At 41.2% G+C, this 24,409-nt stretch overlaps 1 protein-coding gene across 1 annotated transcript in view; it reads left to right on the plus strand.

The window, feature by feature from the left end:
* The window catches only part of LOC120064371 (E3 ubiquitin-protein ligase Itchy-like), a 69,958-nt gene that overhangs the window by 35,744 nt on the left and 9,805 nt on the right, over nucleotides 1–24,409 (plus strand). The window contains exons 12-17 of the mRNA XM_039014912.1: nucleotides 15,396–15,480; nucleotides 15,587–15,715; nucleotides 18,094–18,166; nucleotides 22,054–22,125; nucleotides 22,395–22,483; nucleotides 22,650–22,809. Coding sequence (XP_038870840.1) covers nucleotides 15,396–15,480; nucleotides 15,587–15,715; nucleotides 18,094–18,166; nucleotides 22,054–22,125; nucleotides 22,395–22,483; nucleotides 22,650–22,809 — 608 coding nt within the window. The remainder of the gene's footprint in view (nucleotides 1–15,395; nucleotides 15,481–15,586; nucleotides 15,716–18,093; nucleotides 18,167–22,053; nucleotides 22,126–22,394; nucleotides 22,484–22,649; nucleotides 22,810–24,409) is intronic.

The raw sequence follows: 24,409 nt of genomic DNA on the forward strand, positions 1-24,409 counted from the left end.
TTGTTTTATACTGTTCAATTCAACTTCAACCAAAACAAATTTCAGCACTTTTATAATTTCTGCATTTCCTGCGCTCAATTGCAGTGGTGGAAAAGTACCCAATTGTCATACTTGAGTAAAAGTAAAGATACTTTGATAGAAAATTACTAAGTAAAAGTGAGTCACCCAGTAAAATACTGCTTGAATAAAAGTCTAAAAGTATTTTATTTTAAAATATACTTAAGTATCAAAGTTAAAGTATAAGTAATTTCAAATTCCATTTTCTTGTTTTTTTATATTTTAGGATAGCCAGGGGCACACTCCAACACTCAGACATAATTTACAAACAAAGCATTTGTGTTTAGTGAGTCCTCTAGATCAGAGGCAGTAGATGACCAGGGATGTTCCCTTGACAAGTATGTGATTTGGACCATTTTCCTCTCCTGCTAAGCATTCAAAATGTAACGAGTACTTTTAGTTGTCAGGGAAAATGTGTGGCGTAAATAGTACAGTATTTTCTTTAAGAATGTAGTGAAGTAAAAGTTGTCAAAAATAAAAATTGTAAAGTACAGATACCAAAAAAAATTACTTGAGTAGTACTTGAAAGTAGTTTTACTTAAGTACTTTACACCACTGCTCAATTGAGATAATTCCTACACTGCCACGTAGGGCTGCACGGTATGGGCAAATAATCTAGGACTTATTTTTAACCAAATGTTGCAATCGCGATTTGACTTGCTAATTAGAGCAAAACTGTTGGAATCATGGAAATAGAATGACTATTCTAATTCTATAGTTAGAATATAATACTTTGAATACAGTGTTTGAGATGACAACGAATTAAAATGCCAGGGAGGAGTTTTTGTGACAGGGTAGGAACTAAAGTGCTGATAAGTGTTTCCTAGGGGACCCTATAAGCTTTGGCTACATTGCATGTATTCTCTTAGCTACTTCATGTAGCTAACATACTCTTGCTTTGCATATTCCTCTTTGATTTAGAAGATGCTGTTGCACAAACAACATGCTGATGTAAGAAACTGTTAAGGGAATTAAATAATTCCTCTAATGTACTCATTAATTAAAATCAATCTGTCTATTTATAAGAATTTGTAAGATACTTATTAACATAAAATAGACAGGATACAGTCTTATTAAAATTAGATAATAGTATTTATTCTCGGAGCACGCTACCATTTGACCATAAACAACAGTTTATATACAAGATATGACGTCATAGGTTACAGAATAAATCTCCTCCTCCTGACCAATATAAAACAGGTTCAAAAGTTCATTCCAACTTCCCAGCGCACACACATGACACACAATATAATCTATTCTCCTGAAGGCTCACTATAATTTATTACCACTTTAGCAGACTTATTACCACTTTATTACCACTTTAGCAGATTATCTTTAACTCAAGATAATGGAAGACCTAAAAAGTTACTCACTGCCTTATTTAAACATCTCAGGGCTAAGTTGGGTCAGTTCAACCATAGTTTAACGACCCTTTTTGCTTACTTTATAACCCACAGCACAAATTTCTTTTCACTAGGCGTGCAGAGTTCAATTAGTTATAGTTTTATCTAAATCTAGAAATTGTTTTAGTTATTATTAACAAAATTCCTAACAGAAACACAAACTAATAGTGTCATTATAGAACACTAGTGTATTTATATTAAGAAGGAAAGTGAAAACAGCATTGTTGTCATCAACATTGTTACATGTGCTGCGTTGGCCATGCAGACTGAACGCAAGTGTCTCGTGGTTGAAGAACATCAAATGTGCTCCTTGAGTGACAGGGAGCGTGGCTAAGTCTGTGTGGAAAGTGGCACGGAGAGAAAGAGGGGAGAGAGATGACTCAAGTAGCGAAGTAAACTATAAAAATTGACATTACACATGGCGTATCACATTTAACAAACCAAACATTCAAATACCGTTGTAGAAGGTAAAGTAAAAACCCAAACTGGTCCCTGCATCAATACCGGTATATCATAAAATACGGTATACCGCCCAGGCCTAGTCTCAAGTGGGACAAACAACTTTTAATATTGACAATTTTTTTCCCTTGTTTTTTGACCAAAGATCTTGAGGGAGTATGCGAGGCAGACGTTCGCTTCACCTAACCAAGTTCTGCTAGGAACAAACCGAACCTAGTTGTAGATGCCTTGAGGGCTCTATTTTAACAATCCAAATGCAAACATAAATCTTAGTGCACTCGCTGTTGCTTTGTGGGTGTCAGATATATTTGTTCTATTTTGACAGCGGGAATTATGGGCGCACACCTGCCGTTAGTGTAAAGAGGCAGGCTTTCTATGAATTATACCGTTGTTGGTCTGTACGAGGGCTTGACAACTCACTGGTCAATGAAAGCCTGCCCCAAACCTTTTAAAAAATATCTTAATTTTTTTTGTTTTCCTTTCAGGTCAACATCATAAACAAATTGTACATATGTACATATATTTGATTTCCAAAAAACAAACGGTAACAAAACATAGCATAACAAAACAATGAGAGCAAACAAAAACACACTAACAATTGTACATTCACTTTGAGTTCTCTGCTCTCTTACAATGTTTCATTGCCTCTAACGATCTTTTTTCCCATACATGCCTTCCTTAATTTGACTGTTGCAAAGGGTGTGGCTGTAGTGTATATAGAAAACAAAATACCCCTAACGGAGTATTGAGGCCTTGCCTTACAGATAGCTATACCACAAAATGTATTCCATACAAGAAAGCGGAGTCAAGAGGGCCAGGGTCCAGTTGTATCAACGAAAGACCCATAGTATTTGTATATTGACACTTCTTAGGGTATCTGAAAGTTTAGGGGGAAGAGATCCAATATTGTGAAGAAATCTCTTTCCTTGTTCCTAAATATAGTGCTAATTTTCTCCAGTGGCAGCACTTTAAAGACCTCATAATTCCCCTGATTTTATTGTTAGTGGCTGGCAGTTCATACAGTTAAGGAGAATACATTTGCGGCCAACAAAGAGTATTTTTTTTTAAAGATTGAGCTGTGCTATGGTAAATGAGGGCCTATTTCCAATGACACTTATGCATTATCCATTCCTAGAATGGAATTCCTAGAATGGAATTCCTTTATCCATTCCTAGAAATTTGTAATTAATGGACAAGTCCAAAACAGATAGCCATGAGTGGCTTTTTCCTTCTTACACATATTACAGGTATCAGATGATTTTGCATTCATTTTATTACATATAATGGGAGTCATATGAACCTTTTGCATAATCTTTATATTGTATCTCTTGCACCTTGCAGATGAACAATTGTCATGCCTCGAGCACATCTTTTATCCAGTTTTGAATTTCTGGGCCTCTTTCCAGCTCTGTTTCCCATACCCTAATCAGAGCACTTGTGTTATTTTCAACATTAGTGTATATGACAACATAAAAATTGCAATACAATTTTGTCAACTGTGGTTCGTATTGGGTTCTGTGGGGGGAACACCATCTTGGATTCAATAAGATACGCATAGAATTGTCTGTGTGATACAGCACATTTTTGTTGGATTTGCTGAAACAATAGCAATATCACCATCAAATATCTCTATTGACCTTTTACCTTTCTGTTACCAGAGGTGGAAAATGCTGTTAGAAACACCAGGGGGAAGACCTTGTTGTTAATAAGGGGAGTCAGAGCGGAGAAGTAATCCTTTCTCCCAAGGTGTTTGCAAATATCTCTCCAGATTTAGCAATGAGGCCGTTTACCTAATTCCCCAGAGTCAGAAACTCGTGGATACCATTTTTATGTCTGTAGGAACTTAGAGCTAGTTTCGTGGACCAATGCTAACTAGCGTTAGAGCAATGACTGAAAGTCCATGGGTATCTACTAACATGCTATCAGATACCCATGAACTTCGAGTCATTGCTCTAACACTAGTTAGCAATTGCGCTAGCGTTAGTTAGCAACTTCCTTCAAACTGCACACAAAGACTTCTGTGCTGACTGAGTTTCTGTTACCAGTCATGAAACTGATTTAAATGCATATGGAAATGTGAAGCAGCAGTCATTACTGACCCAGTTAGAGCAAGGTTAATCTCTGAGCCATTATGTGAGCATGACATGCCCAGTTATAAAATAGCAAATTAGGTAGTGCCAGGCCTCCTAAATTGTATGGTAGCTGCAGTTTACTCATTCTCAGCCTATTTTTCTTAATTGAGCGCATTAAAAGTATTTTCCGGTGTGTGAATATATAATGGCACCATCTGGAGAGGATGCTAAAGTCTTGGAAAAACATTCATTTTCATCAGAGGAATTCCAGCCAGCCATGATAATGGCAAGTCGATCAACCTGTCTAGGTTTTCCTTAGCTGCTCTAAGTACAGATGGTAAGTTGCTGTTGGGCAGGTTTTTAAGTTTTTACGTTTATTTAATTTTTTTGTCTAATTGAATGGAAATTTGTTCAAATAGTCACCCAAGCGCCCTAGGGGCATAACTTTATAAATATGTATTTTGTAACCAGAACAATCACTAAACTTCTTAATACGAATTGGAATGGACATTTCTGGGTTAGAAATTAATAACAAAATATCATCTGCATATAGAGACATGTGGGTTTGTCTTACAATCTTGACACCTGTAAGACCTTCCTGGGTATGTATAGCCTCTGCCAGGGGCTTTAATACCAAGGCAAATGACAGGGCCAGCCCTGACATGCCCCCCCCCCCAAAAAAAAACTGTGACTGCATTACATTTGTTATCACTGGCCTGAGGGGCATGGTATATCAACTTTATCCAGTTAACGAAATTCTCTCCCACTTAAGTACTTTAAATAGGTATGGCCATTCTACTCAGTCAAATGCCTTCTAAGCATCCAGTGATAGGCCCACTGCTCTATGTTGTGATTGCTCACCGTATTGTATTATGCTGAGGAGATTTATGAAATTTATCAATGAACGTCTACCAGCTTAATTAAAGTGGTAGAAATCTTTCTAGTCTCCTAGCTAGGGTCTTAGATAAGAGTTTACTGTCCACATTAATGGGCACAGGCCTATAGCTCAAGCAGTCTTCTGCTGGTTTACCTTTAAGAATAAGATAAATATTAGCATGGTTTAAAGTTGGAGGTAGTTCGCCATTGGCAAAGGAGTCTGTATACATTCCTAAATAGGGATTCTGTTAAGTCTTGTCAATTCTTATAAAACTCTGGTCTAAACCCACCAGGACTTGGGGATTTCCCGTTTTTTAAGGGTTTAATTGCCTCTTGTATTTATTCTTCGGATATCTCTTACATTGTAATTCTGTCTCCCACAGGTATTGTTGGGAGAGAGAGTTTATCCAGAAAGGATTGCATGTCAGCCAGATTATTGCTGGAGTCTGAGCTGTAGAGCGACAGTTAATTTCTCTAGTGTTGAATCGTTCCACCCCTGATTTGATGCTTTAATGAAGGGATAGCATCTGGTGCAGTTATATTATTTGCCAGTCTTGAGAGGAGGAGACTTTGCTTACTTCCATATTCATATAATCTGTGTCTAGCCTGGAAAAGAGATGCTTTTGATTTATTTGTAAGCAGTTAGTCTAATGCTGATCTTGCAGCTTGTAGTTCTTTGAAGTCTTTTTAAATTCATCTTCAAGTTGCCTTATTTAATTCTAAGTCCAACTGTAGTTTTAATGTTTTCTCTCTTTAAATTGTAAGATTAAATAATCTTAGTTTTAATGTCACGTGCACAATTAGTGAAATGCCTTCAATGCCTTGCCAGGTCTAAACCCAACAATGCAGTAATCAATGTAGTACTACAAAAAATTCCCTCTCATAACTGTCTTGCCTGCTTCCCAAATTATTGAAGGAGATATGTTGGATGTTTCATCGTTCTCCATATAGAGATTCCATTGATTCTTTAAATAGACGATGAATTCAGGTGTGGTTCGATCCCAGGCTGTGTCACAGCCGGCCGTGACCTGGAGACCTGTGAGGCACATTTAGCCCAGCGTCGTTAGGCAAGGGTTTGGCCGGCCGGGATTTCCTTGTCCCATTGCGTTCTAGCAACTCCTTGTGGCGGGCCAGGTGCCTGTAAGCTGACTCCGGTCGCCAGCTGGACGGTGTTTCCTCCGACACATTGGTGCGGCTGGCTTCCAGGTTAAGTGAGTAGTGTGTCAAGAAGCAGTGCGGCTTGGCCGATTCGCATTTCGGAGGAAGTATGGCTCTTGACCTTCACCTCTCCCGAGTCCGTAGGGGAGTTGCAGCGATGGGACAAGACTGTAACTACCAATTGGATATTACGAAAAGGGGGTAAAGGTACAAAAATATGTGTTTATGTGTATATATATATATGTGTATGTATATTTATTTATTAATTACACAGAAAATGAAATAAAATATATGTATACCCTTTGTTATCCTAGATGCCTTCTGATTGGGAGGTTTTTGATCGACCCAGTGGGTTCAATGGACAGGTATAGTCTCGTCCTGAAACACAGAATGGTGTTGCCAGTGAAAATACAGAATTTACAAGTTTTGCAATAAAAGGTATTTTCGTAAATATTAGGAGAATAAATTGATCCCAGCTGAATATACTCGCCATATAGAAAACCAGTAATAATCACATATCTTAAGAATCCTTAACAATCTTATCCAGTGATGAAATCTGGGTTGTTTTTTTATACCTAAGAACGGCAGCCTCTGCTTTTAGAATTATATGACACGTAAAACACTTTGCCTATCCATTTCACGTTAATTTCTCATGTCAGATGTTTCCTGTAGGAGAGCAATCTGAACCTTTTCTCTTTTAAGCTGATAGGCAAATGAATTCCTTTCAAATGAATAGTAGTTGTCTTTAAATACTCATGGGGGTTTGCTGTTACAGGATTTGCAATGAGAACAGTCATTAAAATAAAGAAAAATATAACAATCAATATACAGTACCAGTCAAACGTTTGGACACCTACTCATTCAAGGGTTTTTCTTTATTTGTACTGTTTTCTACATTGTGGAATAATAGTTAAGACATCAAATGGAATAACACATATGGAATCATGTAGTAACCAAGAAAGTGTTTTATGTATTTTAGATTTAGCCACCCTTTGCCTTGAGGACAGCTTTGCACAATCTTGGCATTCTCTCAACCAGCTTCACCTGAAATGCTTTTTCAACAGTCTTGAAAGAGTTCCCACATATGCTGAGCACTTGTTGGCTGCTTTTCCTTCATTCTGCAGTCCAACTCATACCAAAACATCTCAATTGGGTTGAGGTCAGGTGATTGTGGAGGCCAGGTCATCTAATACAGCACTCCATCACTCTCCTTCTTGGTCAAATAGCCCTTGCACAGCCTTGAGGTGTGTTGGGTCATTGTCCTGTTGAAAAACAAATGATAGTCCCACTAAGCGCAAACCAGATGCGATGGCGTATGGCTGCAGAATGCTGTGGTAGCCATGCTGGTTAAGTGTGCCTTGAATTGTAAATAAATCACAGACAGTGTCACCAGCAAATCACCATCACACCGCCTCCATGCTTCACGGTGGGAACCACACATCCGGAGATCATCTGTTTGCCTATTCTGCGTCTGACAAAGACACGGCGGTTGGAACAAAAAATATCACATTTGAACTCGTCAAACCAAAAGGACAGATTTCCACCGCTCTATTGTTCATTGCTCGTGTTTGTTGGCCCAGGCAAGTCTCTTCTTATTGGTGTCCTTTAGTAGTGGTTTCTTTGCAGCATTTCGACCATGAAGGCCTGATTCACGCAGTCTCCTCTGAACAGTTGATGTTGAGATGTGTCTGTTACTTGAACTCTGAAGCATTTTATTCACCTTATGGAGGGCTCTGCCCAGGTCGAGAGATGCGTTCTTGCTGTTGCAGTCCCATGATTTTTCCGCAAGTCCTGACTGTCTTGCCCAACCTATTTTTCTGTGTAACCTTCCCAAACCAGCAGGTCAAGCAGTAGGACCGAATGCTCTCAGTGAATGATTTATAAAAGAGAACCATGATGGTTCGATCAACATTAAGAAAGTGCAGTTTCCGTAGGAAATAGTCTCTGTTGGCCTTTCTTAAGAATTGCATCAGTACACTGATCCCAGGACAGCTTGTTGTTTTTTAAAATTTATTTTACCTTTATTTAACTAGGCAAGTCATTCTTATTTTCAATGGCAGCCTAGGAACAGTGGGTTAACTGCATTGTTCAGGGGCAGAACGACAGATTTTTACCTTGACAGCTCGGGGATTTGATCTTGCAACCTTTCGGTTACTAGTCCAACGCTCTAACCACTAGGCTACCCTGCCGCCCATCAATGACTAGCCCAAGGTATTTGTACTCCGCTATTTCAATGGGCGTGTGTGCATGGTAGTGTTCCTTCGAAAGTCAATCACCATGTCCTTTGTTTTTGACGTATTTAAAATTAGATGGGATGACTCACACCAGACCGTAAAATCATTCAGAGCCAGTCCATGCTCCGTCTCATCTCCTTCGAGAAGACTGACCAAAGCAGTATCGTCAGCATATTTGATCAGGTGGTGCCCTGGGAACCGGCTCCGGCAGCTGTCTGTATACAGTATGTATAGTACTGGTGAAAGAACACTGCCCTGTGGGGTTCCAACTAAAGTAGTGCGCACCTCAGAGAGCGTGTTGCCAACTTGTACCTGTTGAGACCTATCAGTTAGGAAGTTGATGATCCATGTGATAAGCATAGCATCAAGTACGAAGACTCCTCTGTCTGTCCGCAAGGACCAACGGATTGATTGTGTTAAATGCCGAGGAGAAATCTGCAAACATAATACGCACATGTGTTTTACTGCCCTCCAAATGCACGTACAACAGATGTAAGAGCAAAGGGATGGCTCATCTGTCCCTCTGACCGTTATGCAAATTGGAGGGGGTCAAGAAGGTGACTGGTGGTGATGATGTAAGCCTTGATGATTTTTTCAAGAGATTTAATCAAGAGATCATTTGATGCAGACGGATGAGAGGTTTTTGGGACAGGTACAACAATAGATTTTTTTTCCATAAAGATGGACTTTCCAATGTATCCAAAGACTGCTGAAAGAGAGCAGAAGACACCGCACAGCTGAGTAGAACAGTGTTTCAAGACACGACCACTTATGTTATCAGGCCCCGGGCTCTTTCGTGCTCCAGGGCTTTTGAACACTCGTTGTACGACTTCCTCATTGATGACAAGCGTGCTCTTGGTTGCCACGACATCCTCCTCCAGACAGGCCAGGGGAGTGGGGGTGACCCCAGTTTCAAAGCAGGTGAAGAACTAATTTAGTTCATTGGCTGTAGAGAGGCACACCCTCTCATCCAGGCAGGGGTCGATAAGTTACCTACCTTTTTGAAGGGGGCGTTTGCCATATTCTTAACGCCCAACCAGGCAGAACGAGAGTCTCCCTGTAACATTATCTGTTGCACCTTTTCCTTGTACTTGCATCTCGCCTTTTTTATCGCTTTGTTCACCTCTCTCTGTACCTCTTTTCTTTCGAGTGGATTCTCCGGAGGCAAACACTTGTTTCTTCTTATTAAGCACCACTTTCAATTCTTTGGTCACCCATGGTTTGTTGTTAGGAAATATCTTACATGTTTTTTGGGGGGGATCACCAAATCAACACAGAATTCAATATAGCCAGATATTACGTTAGTCAACTCGTTCAGGTCAGCTGATGATTCTTCAAATACACTCCAGGCGGTACAATCAAAGCATCCCTGCATTTGATCAATACTATCATTGTCCCACACCTGTATTTGTTTTTCCACCACCTTATCCCTTTTGAGTAACTGTCTATAAGTTGGTCGTAGAAAACAGTGTTATGGTCTGATCCACCCAGTGGAGGTCTGGCCAAGGATGAATACGCTTTGGGGACCGAGCCGTAACATAAGTCAATGATCTTATTTTTCCTTGTTAGACAAGTCACATACTGGGTGTAAGTACTCAGTGTGCTTAAAAGTACAGCTATTTAAATCACCCATGATGAATTTGGGAACATCAGGGGAAATCGCATCAAGCTCTCGAGTGAGGTAAAAAATTGTCAGCTACAGAGCTGTTTGCTCTTGGATGGATATAAACAACTGTCCAAAAAAGCTGGGGGAATTCACGGGGTAGGTAGAAGGGGCATAGTGACACTGATAGTAGCTCTATATCAGGAATGCATATTTTTTTTCCTGGCGATCGTAGTTTTACACCCTCTATCATTTATCAGAACGCAGACTTCGCCTCTCTGCTCCTTACCAGTAGCTTCTCTGTCCATACGAGTGATAGTGAATCCGTCAGGGGTGACTTCGGAGTCGAGCACCGCCTCCGAGAGCCAAGTTTCAGAGAAGGCCATCACACAGGCCTCCCTGTATTCATATACAGTTAAAGCCGGAAGTTTACGTGCACCTTAGCCAAATACATTTAAACTTAGTATTTCACAATTCCTGACATTTAATCCTAGTAAAAATTCCCTGTCTTAGGTCAGTTAGGATCACCACATTATTTTTAAGAATGTGAAATGTCAGAATAATAGTAGAGAGAAGAATGATTTATTTCAGCTTTTATTTCTTTCATCACATTCCCAGTGGGTCAGAAGTTTACATACACTCAATTAGTATTTGCTAGCTTTGCCTTTTGAGTCAAACGTTTCGGGTTGCCTTCCACAAGCGTCCCACAGTAAGTTGGGTGATTTTTGGCCCATTCCTCCTGACAGAGCTGGTGTAACTGAGTCAGTTTTGTAGGCCTCCTTGCTCGCACACGCTTCTTCAGTTCTGCCCACAAATTTTCTATGGGATTGAGGTCAGGGTTTTGTGATGGCCACTCCAATACCTTGACTTTGTTATCCTTAAGCCATTTTGCCACAACTTTGGAAGTATGCTTTGTTGTCATTGTCCATTTGGAAGACCCATTTGCGACCAAGCTTTAACTTCCTGACTGATGTCTTGAGATGTTGCTTCAATATAGCCATATCATTTTCCTCCCTCATGATGCCATCTATTTGGTGAAGTGCACCAGTCCCTCCTGTAGCAAAGCACCCCCACAACATGATGCTGCCACCCCCGTGCTTCACGGTTGGGATGTTTTTCAGCTGTTAAGACATTTGTGGAGTGGTTGAAAAACAAGTTTTAATGACTACCAGCTAAGTGTATGTAAACTTCCGACTTCAACTGTAGATACCATGAGTTTGCTCGCAATTCGTCCATTTTTCCCTTAATTATATGTGTTTGTAAAAACACAACACATACAAGAGTAAGAAAGACTAAACTAAAAATCTAAAAAGACTTTAAAACCCGTATGTTTCTAAGCATTTCAAACAATTGTATTTTTTTGTGTCTCCTTATTCTTAATGCTTTTAGAAAAAAAGTCATATCTCATATCTCATTGGAGAGCAGGATAGTTGGAAGTGGAATCTTTGTTTTGTTCCTTCTCAACCTATGCCACACACCGCATTTCCTGCCCCTTTTCCTCTTCCTTCTTAGTAGTCCTTCACCCAGGTTGATTTGTCTCACGATCTCTGCAGGTATGTCCCCTTTGATTCATTCTCCCGAACGTGAGTTATTACATTGTAAAAGAGTTTCTGCTGTAGTGGATGTGTGGTGCCGCCAACTTTCTCAGAGGTTTTCATGCTGTTTCAGGTACCAGCAAAAGTAATCCAAGATTATTCTCCACTGTACGCACTTCATGCCGCTCTACCGTAGCCTAATCGGTAATCTAATGCAACATAAAACACCATTAAACTACTAAAAGCAAATAATAAAAAATGGACGAGTTTAAACAGGTTTAAACAGCGAACAAACGCTGCAGGGCACCACTGCGCAGCGCTCCAGTCTATTGACAATGGCACATGACAACCCGCTTGGAGTTAGCCAAAAGGCACCTAAAGACTCTCAGACCATGAGAAACAAGATTCTCTGGTCTGATGAAACCAAGATGAAACTCTTTGGCCTGAATGCCAAGCGTCACGTCTGGAGGAAACCTGGCACCATCCCCACGTTGAAGCATAGTGGTGGCAGCAGCATCATGCTGTGGAGATGTTTTCCAGCTGCAGGGACTGGGAGACTAGTCAGGATCGACGGAAAGATGAACGGAGCAATTTCAAACGTTTCAAATTTCAAATTTCAAACGGCCTCGTACTCAATTCTTGCTCGTACAATATGCATATTATTATTACTATTGGATAGAAAACACTCTCTAGTTTCTAAAACCGTTTGAATTATTTCTCTGAGTGAAACAGAACTCATTATGCAGCACTTTTCCTGACCAGGAAGTGGAATGTCAGAAATATATGCTCTGTTCAACTTCCTGCCTATACATGGTCATGATACGTAAGAGTCTACGTACACTTCTTACGCCTTCCTCTGGGTGTCAAGAGGATGTGAGAGAAGAAATTTTGTGTTTATCTTGGTCTGAGGTGGAATAAAAGCTATTTCTTTGACGTGACCGTCCACTTCCGGTACTCTGAAGCGCGCGACTTGGACATGGATATGCGTTCTGTTTTGCTCCCGTTATGGACGACTAACATCTCCGTCTTAGATTTTATTTGATACATGTCACCATATCATCGTAACGTATGTTTTTTCAATATAGTTTCATCAGATTATTGAAATTTTTTCGGGAGTTTTGCCGTGTTCCGTTCTCTTCCGTTTGTTTACATGGAGAGATCCGTGCAACCCAGCTAGCACGCTTGCTAAATGGAGAGAGAAAGTTGCCATTCTGAATCCAAACAACGACTCATCTGGACAAAGGACACCTTGTTCAACATTCTGATGAAAGATCAGCAAAAGTAAGACCCAATTTATGATGTTATTTCATATATCTGTCGTGCATGTGAACTGGTCGTGGGCGCCCAAGTGTTTCTGGCTATTGTGGCTACGCTAATATAGCGCTACATTTTGTTTTCGCTGTAAAACACTTAATAAATCGGAAATATTGTCTGGCATCACAAGATGCCTGTCTTTCATTTACTGTACACTATGTATTTTTCTGAAATGTTTTATGATGAGTAATTAGGTATTTGACGTTGGTGTCTGTAAATATTATGGCTGCTTTCGGTGCAATTTCTGATTGTAGCTGCAATGTAAACTATGATTTATACCTGAAATATGCACATTTTTCGAAAAAACATATGCTATACAATAAATATGTTATCAGACTGTCATCTGATGAGGTTGTTTCTTGGTTAGTGGCTATTTATTTCTTTATTTGGCCGAATTTGTGATAGCTAGTGATGGAGTAAGAAACTGATGGAGTAAGAATAGTGGTGTCTTTTGCTAACGTGGTTAGCTAATAGATTTACATATTGTGTCTTCCCTGTAAAACATTTTAAAAATCGGACATGTTGGCTTGATTCACAAGATGTGCACCTTTCATCTGGTGTCTTGGACTTGTTAATGTGTGAAAGTTAAATATTTTAAAAAAATATCTTTTGAATTTCGGGCCCTGCACTTGAGCTGGATGTTGTCATAAGTGTACCGGTGTCGGGCTGCAGCCCAAACAGGTTAAGGTTCACCTTCCAACAGGACAATGACCCTAAGCACACAGCCAAGACAACACATGAGTGGCTTCGGGACAAGTCTCTGAATATCCTTGAGTGGCCCAGCCAGAGCCTGGACTTGAACCCGATAGAACATCTCTGGAGAGACCTGAAAATAGCTGTGCAGCAACGCTCCCCATCCAACCTGACAGAGGTTGAGAGGATATGCAGAGAATGGGAGAAACTCCCCAAATACAGTTGTGCCAAGCTTGGAGCATCATACCCAAGAAGACTCAAGGCTGTAATCGCTGCCAAAGATGCTTCAACAAAGTATTGAGTGAAGGGTCTGAATACTTATGTAAATGTGATATTTCAGTTTTTGTTTATAAATAGGCAACATTTCTAAAAACATGTTTTGCTTTGTTATAATGATTTTTTTTAAATACTGTGTAAAAAGTTAAGGGGTTTGCATTCTTGTGTGTGTGTATTCAGTACCAGTAAAAAGTTTGGACACCTACTCAGTCAAGGGTTTTTCTTTATTGTTACTATTTTCTACATTGTAGAATAATAGTGAAGACATCAAAACTATGAAATAACACATGTGGTAACCAAAAAAGTGTTAAATATATATATTATATTTGATTTTCTTCAAAATAGCCACCCTTTGCCTTGATGACAGCTTTGCACACTCTTGGCATTCTCTCAACCAGCTTGTCACCTGGAATGCATTTCAATTAACAGGTGTGCCTTGTTAATTTGTGACATTTCTTTTTATTTTCCGTAATTCGTTTGAGTCAATCAAGTTGTGTTGTGACAAGGTAGGGGTGGTAAACAGAATATAGCCCTATTTGGTAAAATACCAAGTCCATATTATGGCAAGAACAGCTCAAATAAGCAAAGAGAAATGACAGTTCATCATTACTTTAAGACATGAAGGTCAGTCAATGTGGAAAATTTCAAGAACTTTTAAAGTTTCTTCAAGTGCAGTCGCAAGAACCATCAAGCGCTATGATGAAACTGGCTCTCATGAGGACCACCACAGGAAAGAAAGACCCAGAGTTACCTCTGCTGCTGAGGATAAGTTCATTAGAGTTACCAGCCTCAGAAATTGCAGCCCAAATAAATGCTACACGGAGTTCAAGTAACAGACATCTCAACATCAACTGTTCAGAGACTGGGTGAATCATGCCTTCATGGTCGAATTGCTGCAAAGATACCACTACTAAAGGACACCAATAAGAAGAAGAGACTTGCTTCGGCCAAGAAACACTAGCAATGGACATTAGGCCGGTGGAAATCTGTCCTTTGGTCTGATGGGTCCAAATTGTTTCCAACCGCCATGTCTTTGTGGGAACAGATGATCTCCACATGTGTGGTTCCTACCGTGAGCATGGAGGTGGGGGTGCTTTGCTGCCATCCCATCTGGTTTGCGCTTAGTCCCACTATCATTTGTTCTTCAACAGGACAATGACCCAACACACCTCCAGGCTGTGTAAGGAGAGGGATGGAGTGCTGCATCAGACGACCTGGCTTCCACAATCACCTGACCTCAACCCAATTGAGATAGTTTGAGATGAGTTGGACCGCAGAGTGAAGGAAAGCCGCCAACAAGTGCTCAGTATATGTGGGAACTCCTTCAAGACGTTTGTAAAAGCATTCCAGCTGAAGCTGGTTGAGAGAATGCCAAGAGTGTGTAAAGCTGTCATCAAGGCAAAGGGTGGCGACTTTGAAGAATCTAAAATATATCTTGATTTTGGGGGGTTACTACATGATTCCATGTGTTATTTCATAGTTGTGAGGTTATCACTATTATTCTACAATGTGGAAAATAGTAATACAAAATGAAAAACCCTTTAATGTGTAGGTGTCCAAACTTTATCTATCTGGGGGATTGGAAATGATGCAGACATTTACATTGATGGAAGCTACAATCTATCTGCAATATTAAATATACATTTAAAAAAAGGGATGCCTTATAAAAATAGAGCTCTAAGTGTCGTTCTTCTGTTTGTTTTTGTCTACTGCAGAGAAGCGAACAGACACCAACGGCAGGGTTTATTTTGTTCATCACACAACGCGGATGACTCAGTGGGAGGACCCACGGACACAAGGGTCAGTTAAACTTCTAAACAAACAACACAAGTATTGTCCTGTTAATTAAGGCTCTTGCATGACTGTCAATACCCTGTAAATAAGTGTGTGTCTGTCCCTCCTGTAGGCTGCTGAATGACAAGCCCCTACCTGAAGGCTGGGAGATGAGGTTCACAGTGGATGGCATCCCCTACTTTGTGGACCACAACCGGAGAACCACCACCTACATCGACCCTCGCACGGGCAAATCATCCCTGTGAGTCTAGTAAACCCTCAAGTGTTCACTCACCCTTTGATTGCTGGCCGGCTCTCTAATCTCTAGACTCGCTTCCTCATTCACTTACGTGCCAACACACGCACTCACATATTTTAAATACTTAATTTTAATCCACAAATCGCATTAGTCAAAGTTCACAGGTGCACTCACCCACCTAATTGACCATTCCCTAAGCTCACCTCCATTTCCCCAGGAAGTCAAAATCCTAGTTCAAACCATTGGAGAAAACCCCTCACAATGATCGCAAACTGTTTTTAATACACAATGAAATTAAACACAGACTACCCCTTGAGGATCAGGAGACTCTTGGGAATGTTGTGGTGGACAGTCATTACAATTGCTTCACGTGAACCTGGTAAAATGAAGTTTGTGTTATGGCAAGTCACTGGATGGCTCTGAATGCAGTGTCAGCATGCAGTCAAAGCTACTAGCTAACCACATTTGGAGCCAACTAGTGCTCTCACATCATCTCCTGATGTCAATAGCAGATACAAGTTATATTCATAATAGCTAACATGGCTAGCTAACATGCATTAGGAGAAAACAAGTTATATTAATTGGCTAGCTGGTGTTAGCAAAGGTTTCAATGGTGACTCAAGTAGGGCTGGGCGGTATACCATATTTTACTATATACCGGTATTTATGCACGGACCGGTTTGGGTTTTTACTTTACCTTCTATAACGGTATTTGAATGTTTGGTTTGTTAAATGTGATACGCCGTGTGTAATGTCCATTTTTATAGTTTACTCCGCTACTTGAGTCATCCCTCTCCGCTCTCTTTCTCTCTCCGTGCCGCTTTCCACACAGACCTAGTCCCACCCCCCGTCACTCAAGGAGCGTGTTTGTTGTTGCTTGACCACGAGCCACTTAAGTTCAGTCTGCATGGTACATGCAGCACATGCAACAATGTTGATGACAACAATGTTTACACTCTGATCTTAATATAAATCCACAAGTGTTCTATAATTACAATATTAGTTTGTTTCTTACATCTGCAAACAGCTGTTTGTATTTTCAAAGCAAGTTAAGCTAAATCGTGTTAGCCACTAATGCTAATCGCTAGTTAGCTGGCAGAGTCAGAGCGAACGGAGCTAGCTAATACAGCCTGATACCAGTACTGGTGGAGGCTTAAATCAGCATGTTTGTGCAACAGTATCTGCTAAATCAATTAGGAATAGGCAAAGCATGAATATATTAGCTTATATGAATAAAGATGTAATGTATCCAAAGATTATAGCGTCCCCTAGGAAACACGGAACATCACTTTGGTTCCAAACCTGTCACAATAACTTGTCCATGGCATTTTCATTCGTTGTCATGTCAAACAACACTGTATTCAAAGTGCCCACTATTATTTATTTTCTAATTATAATAAACATTCTATTTCCATTATTCCAAAAGTTCACTCAAGTGTTTTGATCTAAATCGCAATTGCAACATTTGGTTAAAAATAAGGCCTAGTATTTTTGCCCATATTGTGGCAGTGTGGAATGATCTCAAACGAGTGTAGGAAATGCAGGAAATTATTTTAGGTTGATGTTGAATTGAACAGTATAAAACAATCAGAATGGAGAAAGACCCATTGAAATAATTGAGAATATCTGTGTTGCCACCCTAGGGTCACGCACTACTCATAAAGGAAATTTAGAACTTTTATTAATCAAAAACATAAAATACCATTTGATATTTTGGCCATATCGCCCAGCCCTAGACTCAAGGAGCGCTAGGTAACCAGTTAGCAAACAATGCATTTTAAGGTATTACAGTCACAATTACCCCTGGGGTGGCAGGTAGCCTAGCGGTTAAGAGCGATGGGCTAGGAACTGAAAGGTCACTGGTTTGAATTCCTGAGCCGGCAAGTTTGAAAAATCTGCTGTTCTGCCCTTGAGCAAGGCATTTAACCCCCAACAACAACTGTTCCCCGGGTGCCGATGACGCGGAAGTCGATTAAGACAGTCCCCCGTACCTCTGAGGGGTTGGGTTAAATGCGGAAAACACGTTCTGGTTGAATACATTCAGTTGTGCAACTGACTAGGTATCCCCTTTCCCTTTCTTTCCCTGGTGAACTGTATAATTATTTAGCCATTTCAACAATATTTTTTTGAATGAAAACTGTATTTGCCATTGCCCTCATTGGCTTCCGTGCTTTGAAGCGTGAATTTGTCCAAGTTGTCATGACTCGAGCTTGGTTAGCAACGTTTGCTATCCACCGTAGCACTGCAATTTTGTTGCCCCAAATTCTGGGGCGGGGCTTAGCGAAGGTTCAATTGTGTCACTCAATACAAAGATGTAAAATGTTGTACTCCAGTGAGACCCACGTCAACAAGCTCATGCATTTAATCTTTGCTTCCCACAGTGAGAACGGGCCCCAGATCACCTACGTCAGGGACTTCAAAGCCAAAGTGCAGTACTTCAGGTTCTGGTGTCAGGTATGTACCCTACACACCCTGAATCCTAGTTTCAAGTTTTTGTCACGTGCACTACTACACGTGCTTGCTCTTTCCCAACAATGCAGTAGTACTATACATATTTTTTTAAATAAGAAAAAGTCAACTTGAACAAAAACACAGGAAATATAAATAATAACACAAAGTAAGTAAGCTATATACAGGGTCAGCGCCAATACCATATACAATGTGCAGGGATACTAGCGTGGTAGGGTTAGATATGTAGGGTGGTAAGGTGACTAGGCATCAGGATATATGATAATCAGAGTAGCAGCAGCGTATTTGATGATTGTGTGTGGGTGTAGAGTCCGTATGAATGTGTGTGCGTGAGTAAATGAAGAGCGTGTGAGTGTGAAAAATGTGCATAAAGTGTGTGTGTGTGCATGGAGACAGTGCAAAAATATAAACGTCAATGCAGAAAGTCCATGTAGCCGTTTTGTTGGATATTTAGCAGTCTTATGGCTTGGGGATAGAAGCTGTTCAGGAGTCTGTTGGTGTCAAACTTGATGCTCCGGTACCACTTGCCAAACGGAAGCAGAGAGAACATAGGCTTGGGTCTTTAACAATTTTCCGGCCCTTTTCACACGGCCTGATATAGAGGTCCTGGATGGGAGGGAGCTCGGCGCCACTGATGTAGAGTGCCTTCGGAAAGTATTCAGACCCCTTGACTTTTTACACATTTTGTTAGGTTACAGTCTTATTCTAAAATGTATTAAATTGTTTTTACTCAGTACTTTGTTGAAGCACCTTTGGCAGCGATTACAGCCTCGGGGCTTCTTGGGTATGACTTGGCACACCTGTATTTGGGGAGTTTCTCCCGTTCTTCTCTGAAGATCCTCTCAAGCTCTGTCAGGTTGGATGGAGAGCGTCGCTGCACAGCAATTTTCAGGTCTCTCCAGAGATGTTCTATCGGGTTCAAGTCCGGGCGCTGGCTGGGCCAATCAAGGACATTCAGAGACTTGTCCCAAAGCTACTACTCCGTTGTCTTGGCTGTGTGCTTAGGGTCGTTGGCCTGTTGGAATGTGAACCTTCGTCCCAGTCTGAGGTCCTGAGAACTCTGGGGCAGGTTTTCGTCAAGGATCTTTCTGTACTTTATTCCGTTCATCTTTGCCTCGATCCTGACTAGTCTCCTATTCCCTGCCACTGAAAAACATCCCCACAGCATGATGCTGCCACCACCATGCTTCACCGTAGGGATGGTGCCAGGTTTTCTCCAGATGGTGACGCTTGGCATTCAGGACAAAGAGTTAAATCTTGGTTTCATCAGACCAAAGAATCTTGTTTCTCATGGTCTGAGAGTATTTAGGTGCCTTTTGGCAAACTCCAATCGGGCTGTCATGTGCCTTTCACTGAGGAGTGGCTTCCGTCTGGCCACTCTACCATAAAGGCCTGATTGGTGGAGTGCTGCAGAGATGGTTGTACTTCTGGAAGGAACTCTGGAGCTCTGTCAGTGACCATCAGGTTCTTGATTACCTCCCTGACCAAGGCCCTTTTCCCCCGATTTCTCAGTTTTGCCAGGCGGTCAGCTCTAGGAAGAGTCTTGGTGGTTCCAAACGTCTTCCATTTAAGAATGATGGAGGCCACTGTGTTCTTGAGGACCTTCAGTGCTGCAGACATTTTTTGGTACCCTTCCCCAGATCTGTGCCTCAACACAATCCAGTCTCGGAGCTCTACAGACAATTCCTTCGATGAGTTCAATTTCGAGTCTCATACCAAAGGGTCTGAATACTTATGTAAGTAAGGTATTTTTGTTTTGCGAAGGCACTGGGCTCTCTGCACCACCCTCTGTAGAGCCATGCGATCGAGGGCGGTGCAGTTGCCATACCAAGCAGTGATGCAGCCAGTCAAGATGGCCTCAGGAGTGCAGCTGTAGAACATTTTGAGGATTTGAGGGCCCATGCCACCATGACTATGGTGTTGTAGTCAATGAACAGCATTCTCACATAGGTATTCCTCTTATCTAGGTGAGTGAGGGCAGTGTGGAGTGCAATTTGAGATTGCATCATCTATGGATCTGTTTGAGCAGTATGCGAATTGGAGTGGGCCTGGGATGATGGAGATGATTTGTTCCATAACCAGCCTTTCAAAGTATTTCATGATTACAGATGTGAGTGCTATAGGGTGGTAGTCATTGTGGTCCCGTGTGGCTCAGTTGGTAGAGCATGGCGCTTGCAACGCCAGGGTTGTGGGTTCAATTCCCACGGGGGGACCAGGGTTCAATTCCCACGGGGGGACCAGGATGAATATGTATGAACTTTCCAATTTGTAAGTCGCTCTGGATAAGAGCGTCTGCTAAATGACTTAAATGTAAAATGTAAATTGTAGCAGGTAGTCTTAGAGTTCTTAGGCACAGGAATGATGGTGGTCAGCTTGACACGTGGGGATTACAGACTGGGACAAAGAGAGGTTGAAAATGACAGTGAATATGCCTGCCACCCGTCTTGCACACGCTCTGTGAATGAGCCCTGGAATAATGTCTTGCCCCCCCCGAGTCCTAATGAGTCTTGATCTGATTTAAAAACCTTACTGACGTCGGCCGCGTAGCGCAAGATCACCCAGTCCACTGGGTCAGCGGGGGCCCTCGTGCACGGCTCGGTGTTGTTTTTGTCGAACCGTGTATAAAATGCATTGAGTTCATCTGGTAGAGAGGCAAAGTTGGCCAGATCACAGCTGGGTCTTTCTTTGTAATCCGTATTGGACTGTAGCCCCTGCCACATGCATTGGGCATCAGAGCCTGTGTAATAGGATTCCATCTTGTTCCTATATTGTCCTTTTGCTGTTTGCTGTTGATTTCCCTGAATCCAATGTCTTGTCTGCTCGATGACTGGAGAATCCATCTAGTTAGATAGCCATGGGGCAATTGAGGGGCGGGTATCTTGTCCGAAAGCCCTGTTTCATCAAAGCACAGAATATTGCAGTTATGAGAGTCCATTTTATTATCAAGTGACTGGCCAATAGAATGGAGGGATTAGGTGGCCTGAAAATTGGATCGGAATTACACAGAGCCCAGGGCAGATTAGTTTAAGTTGAAGCCAGAATTGAGGGTAGTAACTGCCGATCTGATGTTCAAAAGTTCTTGTTGATCATAAGAAATCATAGTGGATGCATTTCGTGCAAAAATAGTAAAGATAAACACAAGACGGCAGCCATACAGTACGGCGTCATCTTCAATCACTACTAGATCGTAGTGTGCACTTTATATCCTCAGAACCACCTCTGCCCTTCTAATAAGTATTGTTTTTGTTTTTCATTTGGACACTCTTGAAAACAAGATTCGAGAGATTTCATTCTGCAAAACTTTAAATAAATATGCAGTGAGTCTTTGGCATTGTGTCCCAATTCTCCCAAAGTATGCACTTACAAGTGCACTCTACCCCATGCCTTTAAACGGAGAATTGGTGTATTTAATGCCGGGCTAGAGGGAGATTCCACCAGACCTGGGTCAAAATATTATTAGACATTGTTACAATACTTTGAGTGTTTGCTTAAGCTTGTCTGTAATGCCTCGTGGGTGGATTTGCACTTTTTGGGACTTTTGTATTGGTTCCATTGCAACAGGCAAGCTCAATCAAGCACAGCTCAAGTATTGGAACCCAGATCTGGCTTCCACCATATTTCTTCCACCAGTCTAATTTTCCTTTTAAATCCATGAAGGGAAGTGAACACGTGCACGCTTAAGTGAAAATTAGGAGTTGCCCTTAAGTCGAATTGACACTTAGATTCCCATTGACATTAATGCATGACTAAGAAATGTGACTTAATTGGAAGTTAGGATTTGTCATTTATGGCAGAAGGGTAGAGAATTGGGACCCATAGTTATTCCTCTTGTTCCTGGGGCCGTAAATTGAGTAATTCTCTTCGTCTTCCAGCAACTGTCAATGCCACAGCACATCAAGATCACCGTCACCCGCAAAACCCTGTTTGAGGATTCATTCCAGCAAGTGAGTGTATAAAAAAAATGATATATTACAAAGAAATAAATAATAATATATTAAGACACCACTGCACTGGCTGTTTTTGTAGTCCTGTGAATAAAAAATGATAATAACACTAGTTGAAAAGACATCAGTGTTAGAGAAATAGTTAGTACTTTTCTTTCAGTACTCTATTTTTGTACCATTGCCTGTGGTACAGAATAGCGGATGAATATAGGGGCTGTGTTCCAAGAATAGTCGAACGTTGTAACTGTTTCCAATTCTGTATCCATCAGATGATGAGCTTTCATCCACAAGATCTCAGACGGAGACTGTGGATAATTTTCCCCGGAGAGGAAGGCTTGGACTACGGAGGAGTGGCAAGGTGAATTCTGATAGGTTAAGTATGAACTCATATTAGAGATCATTGCCGATTTGAATGTTTCTTTTTTTTTTTATGCGTGCGTGTATGGAATGGTGTGTGTGTGGTATGTTCTTATATAGTGTGTGTGTGGTATGTTCTTATATGGTGTGTGTGTGTGTGTTCTCAGGGAGTGGTTCTTCTTGCTATCCCACGAGGTGCTGAACCCAATGTACTGCCTGTTTGAGTATGCCGGCAAGGACAACTACTGTCTCCAGATCAACCCTGCCTCCTACATCAACCCCGACCACCTCAAGTACTTCAAGTTCATTGGACGATTCATTGCCATGGTACCTACCTCAATACTCTCTATGGGGTGAAACTTGACTTCCATTTAGGTCGAATTTCCACACTATTTGGTTGGAATAATATTGTGAAAATTATGATAATGCCTTGTAGTGTAAAAGCTGTTTGAAAAGACCACCTGTTTTGGTGGGATGGAGTTTTGGCCTGCCTGGTGAATTCACCAGGTGGTTAATTAGTTAACAGACAAATAAGAAAGAGTTCCAAACCTCTCTGCCAACAACAGCTAGTTTTCAGTTTCCCCCTCCCCACTCAGATCACCCCCAGACAGTTCATTTAAAGTTATTGCTTGAGAAATTGCTCTTGGCTAAAAAGCTGTTTTTGTTTTCAAATTGTCTAAAATAAACAATCACAGTACGGTACTTAATTGTTACCCAGATATGATTTAATATGGAGACGACAACTGCTGCATTATGCCTTTTTAAGTTTGTTTGGTGCCGAATTAACACAACCCTGAAATAAGCCACACTCTCGTTCCTGATCACATCTTGGGCTGTGGCGGTCATGACATTTTGTCAGCCGGTTATTGTCATGCAAGACTGCCGGTCTCATGGTAATTGACCGTTAATTAACATAAACATCGTTTAGCATCTGACGCCCGCCTTTGGAACATCTACATTTTAAAAAAGTGATCATTTGAAACAACTAGATTTATAGTTATTTGGCAACTTTAGTTGTGAATGATACAAACCTTAGAAAGCCTTAGAAATCAAAACGTATGGGCTGCGTGTTGCGACTAAAGGCTCTTTGCCTCACGCTGCACACGCTGTTCTCTCAAATGATCATATTTTCACCCATTACACTATTCTCAATTTAATCTTGTCTTTACCAATATGTCAAATTTGTTGAGATTTAGAATGGCCTGTTTTCAAGTGGGCAGGAACAGGGTCAAGTCAAAAAAGACATGTCTTCTGTATGCACTGGAATATCGAATGGAGGCCACTTTCCCGCTGGTATGTTTTACACTCATGCCGGGTATAGGTTACTCCGGTTATTTCAAATCAAATGTTATTTGTCACATGCGCCGAATACAACAGGTACAACCTTAAAGTGAAATGCTTACTTAAAAGCCCTTAATCAACAACTTCAGTTTTAAGAAAAAATACAAAACAATATAATTAAAGTAACAAATAATTCAAGAGCAGCAGTAAAATAACAATAGCCAGACTATATACAGGGGGTACCGGTACAGTCAATGTGCGGGGGCACCGGTTAGTCGAGGTAATTGAGGTAATATGCCTTCCTCTTGACACCGCCTGGTATAGAGGTCCTGGATGGCAGGAAGCTTGGCCCCAATGATGTACTGGGCCATACAAACTACCCTTTGTAGTGCCTTGCGGTCGGAGGCCGAGCAGTTACCATACCAGGCAGTGATGCAACCAGTCAGGATGCTCTCGATGGTGCAGCTGTAGAACCCTTTGAGGATCTGAGGGACCATACCAAATCTTTTCAGTCTCCTGAGGGGGAATGGGCTTTGTCGTGCCCTCTTCACGACTGTCTTGGTGTGCTTGGACCATGATTGTTGGTGATGTGGACACCAAGGAACTTGAAGCTCTCAACCTGCTCCACTACAGCCCCGTCGATGAG

Source organism: Salvelinus namaycush, chromosome 2, assembly GCF_016432855.1.
Source record: "Salvelinus namaycush isolate Seneca chromosome 2, SaNama_1.0, whole genome shotgun sequence".
In the NCBI taxonomy this organism is placed as follows: domain Eukaryota; kingdom Metazoa; phylum Chordata; class Actinopteri; order Salmoniformes; family Salmonidae; genus Salvelinus; species Salvelinus namaycush.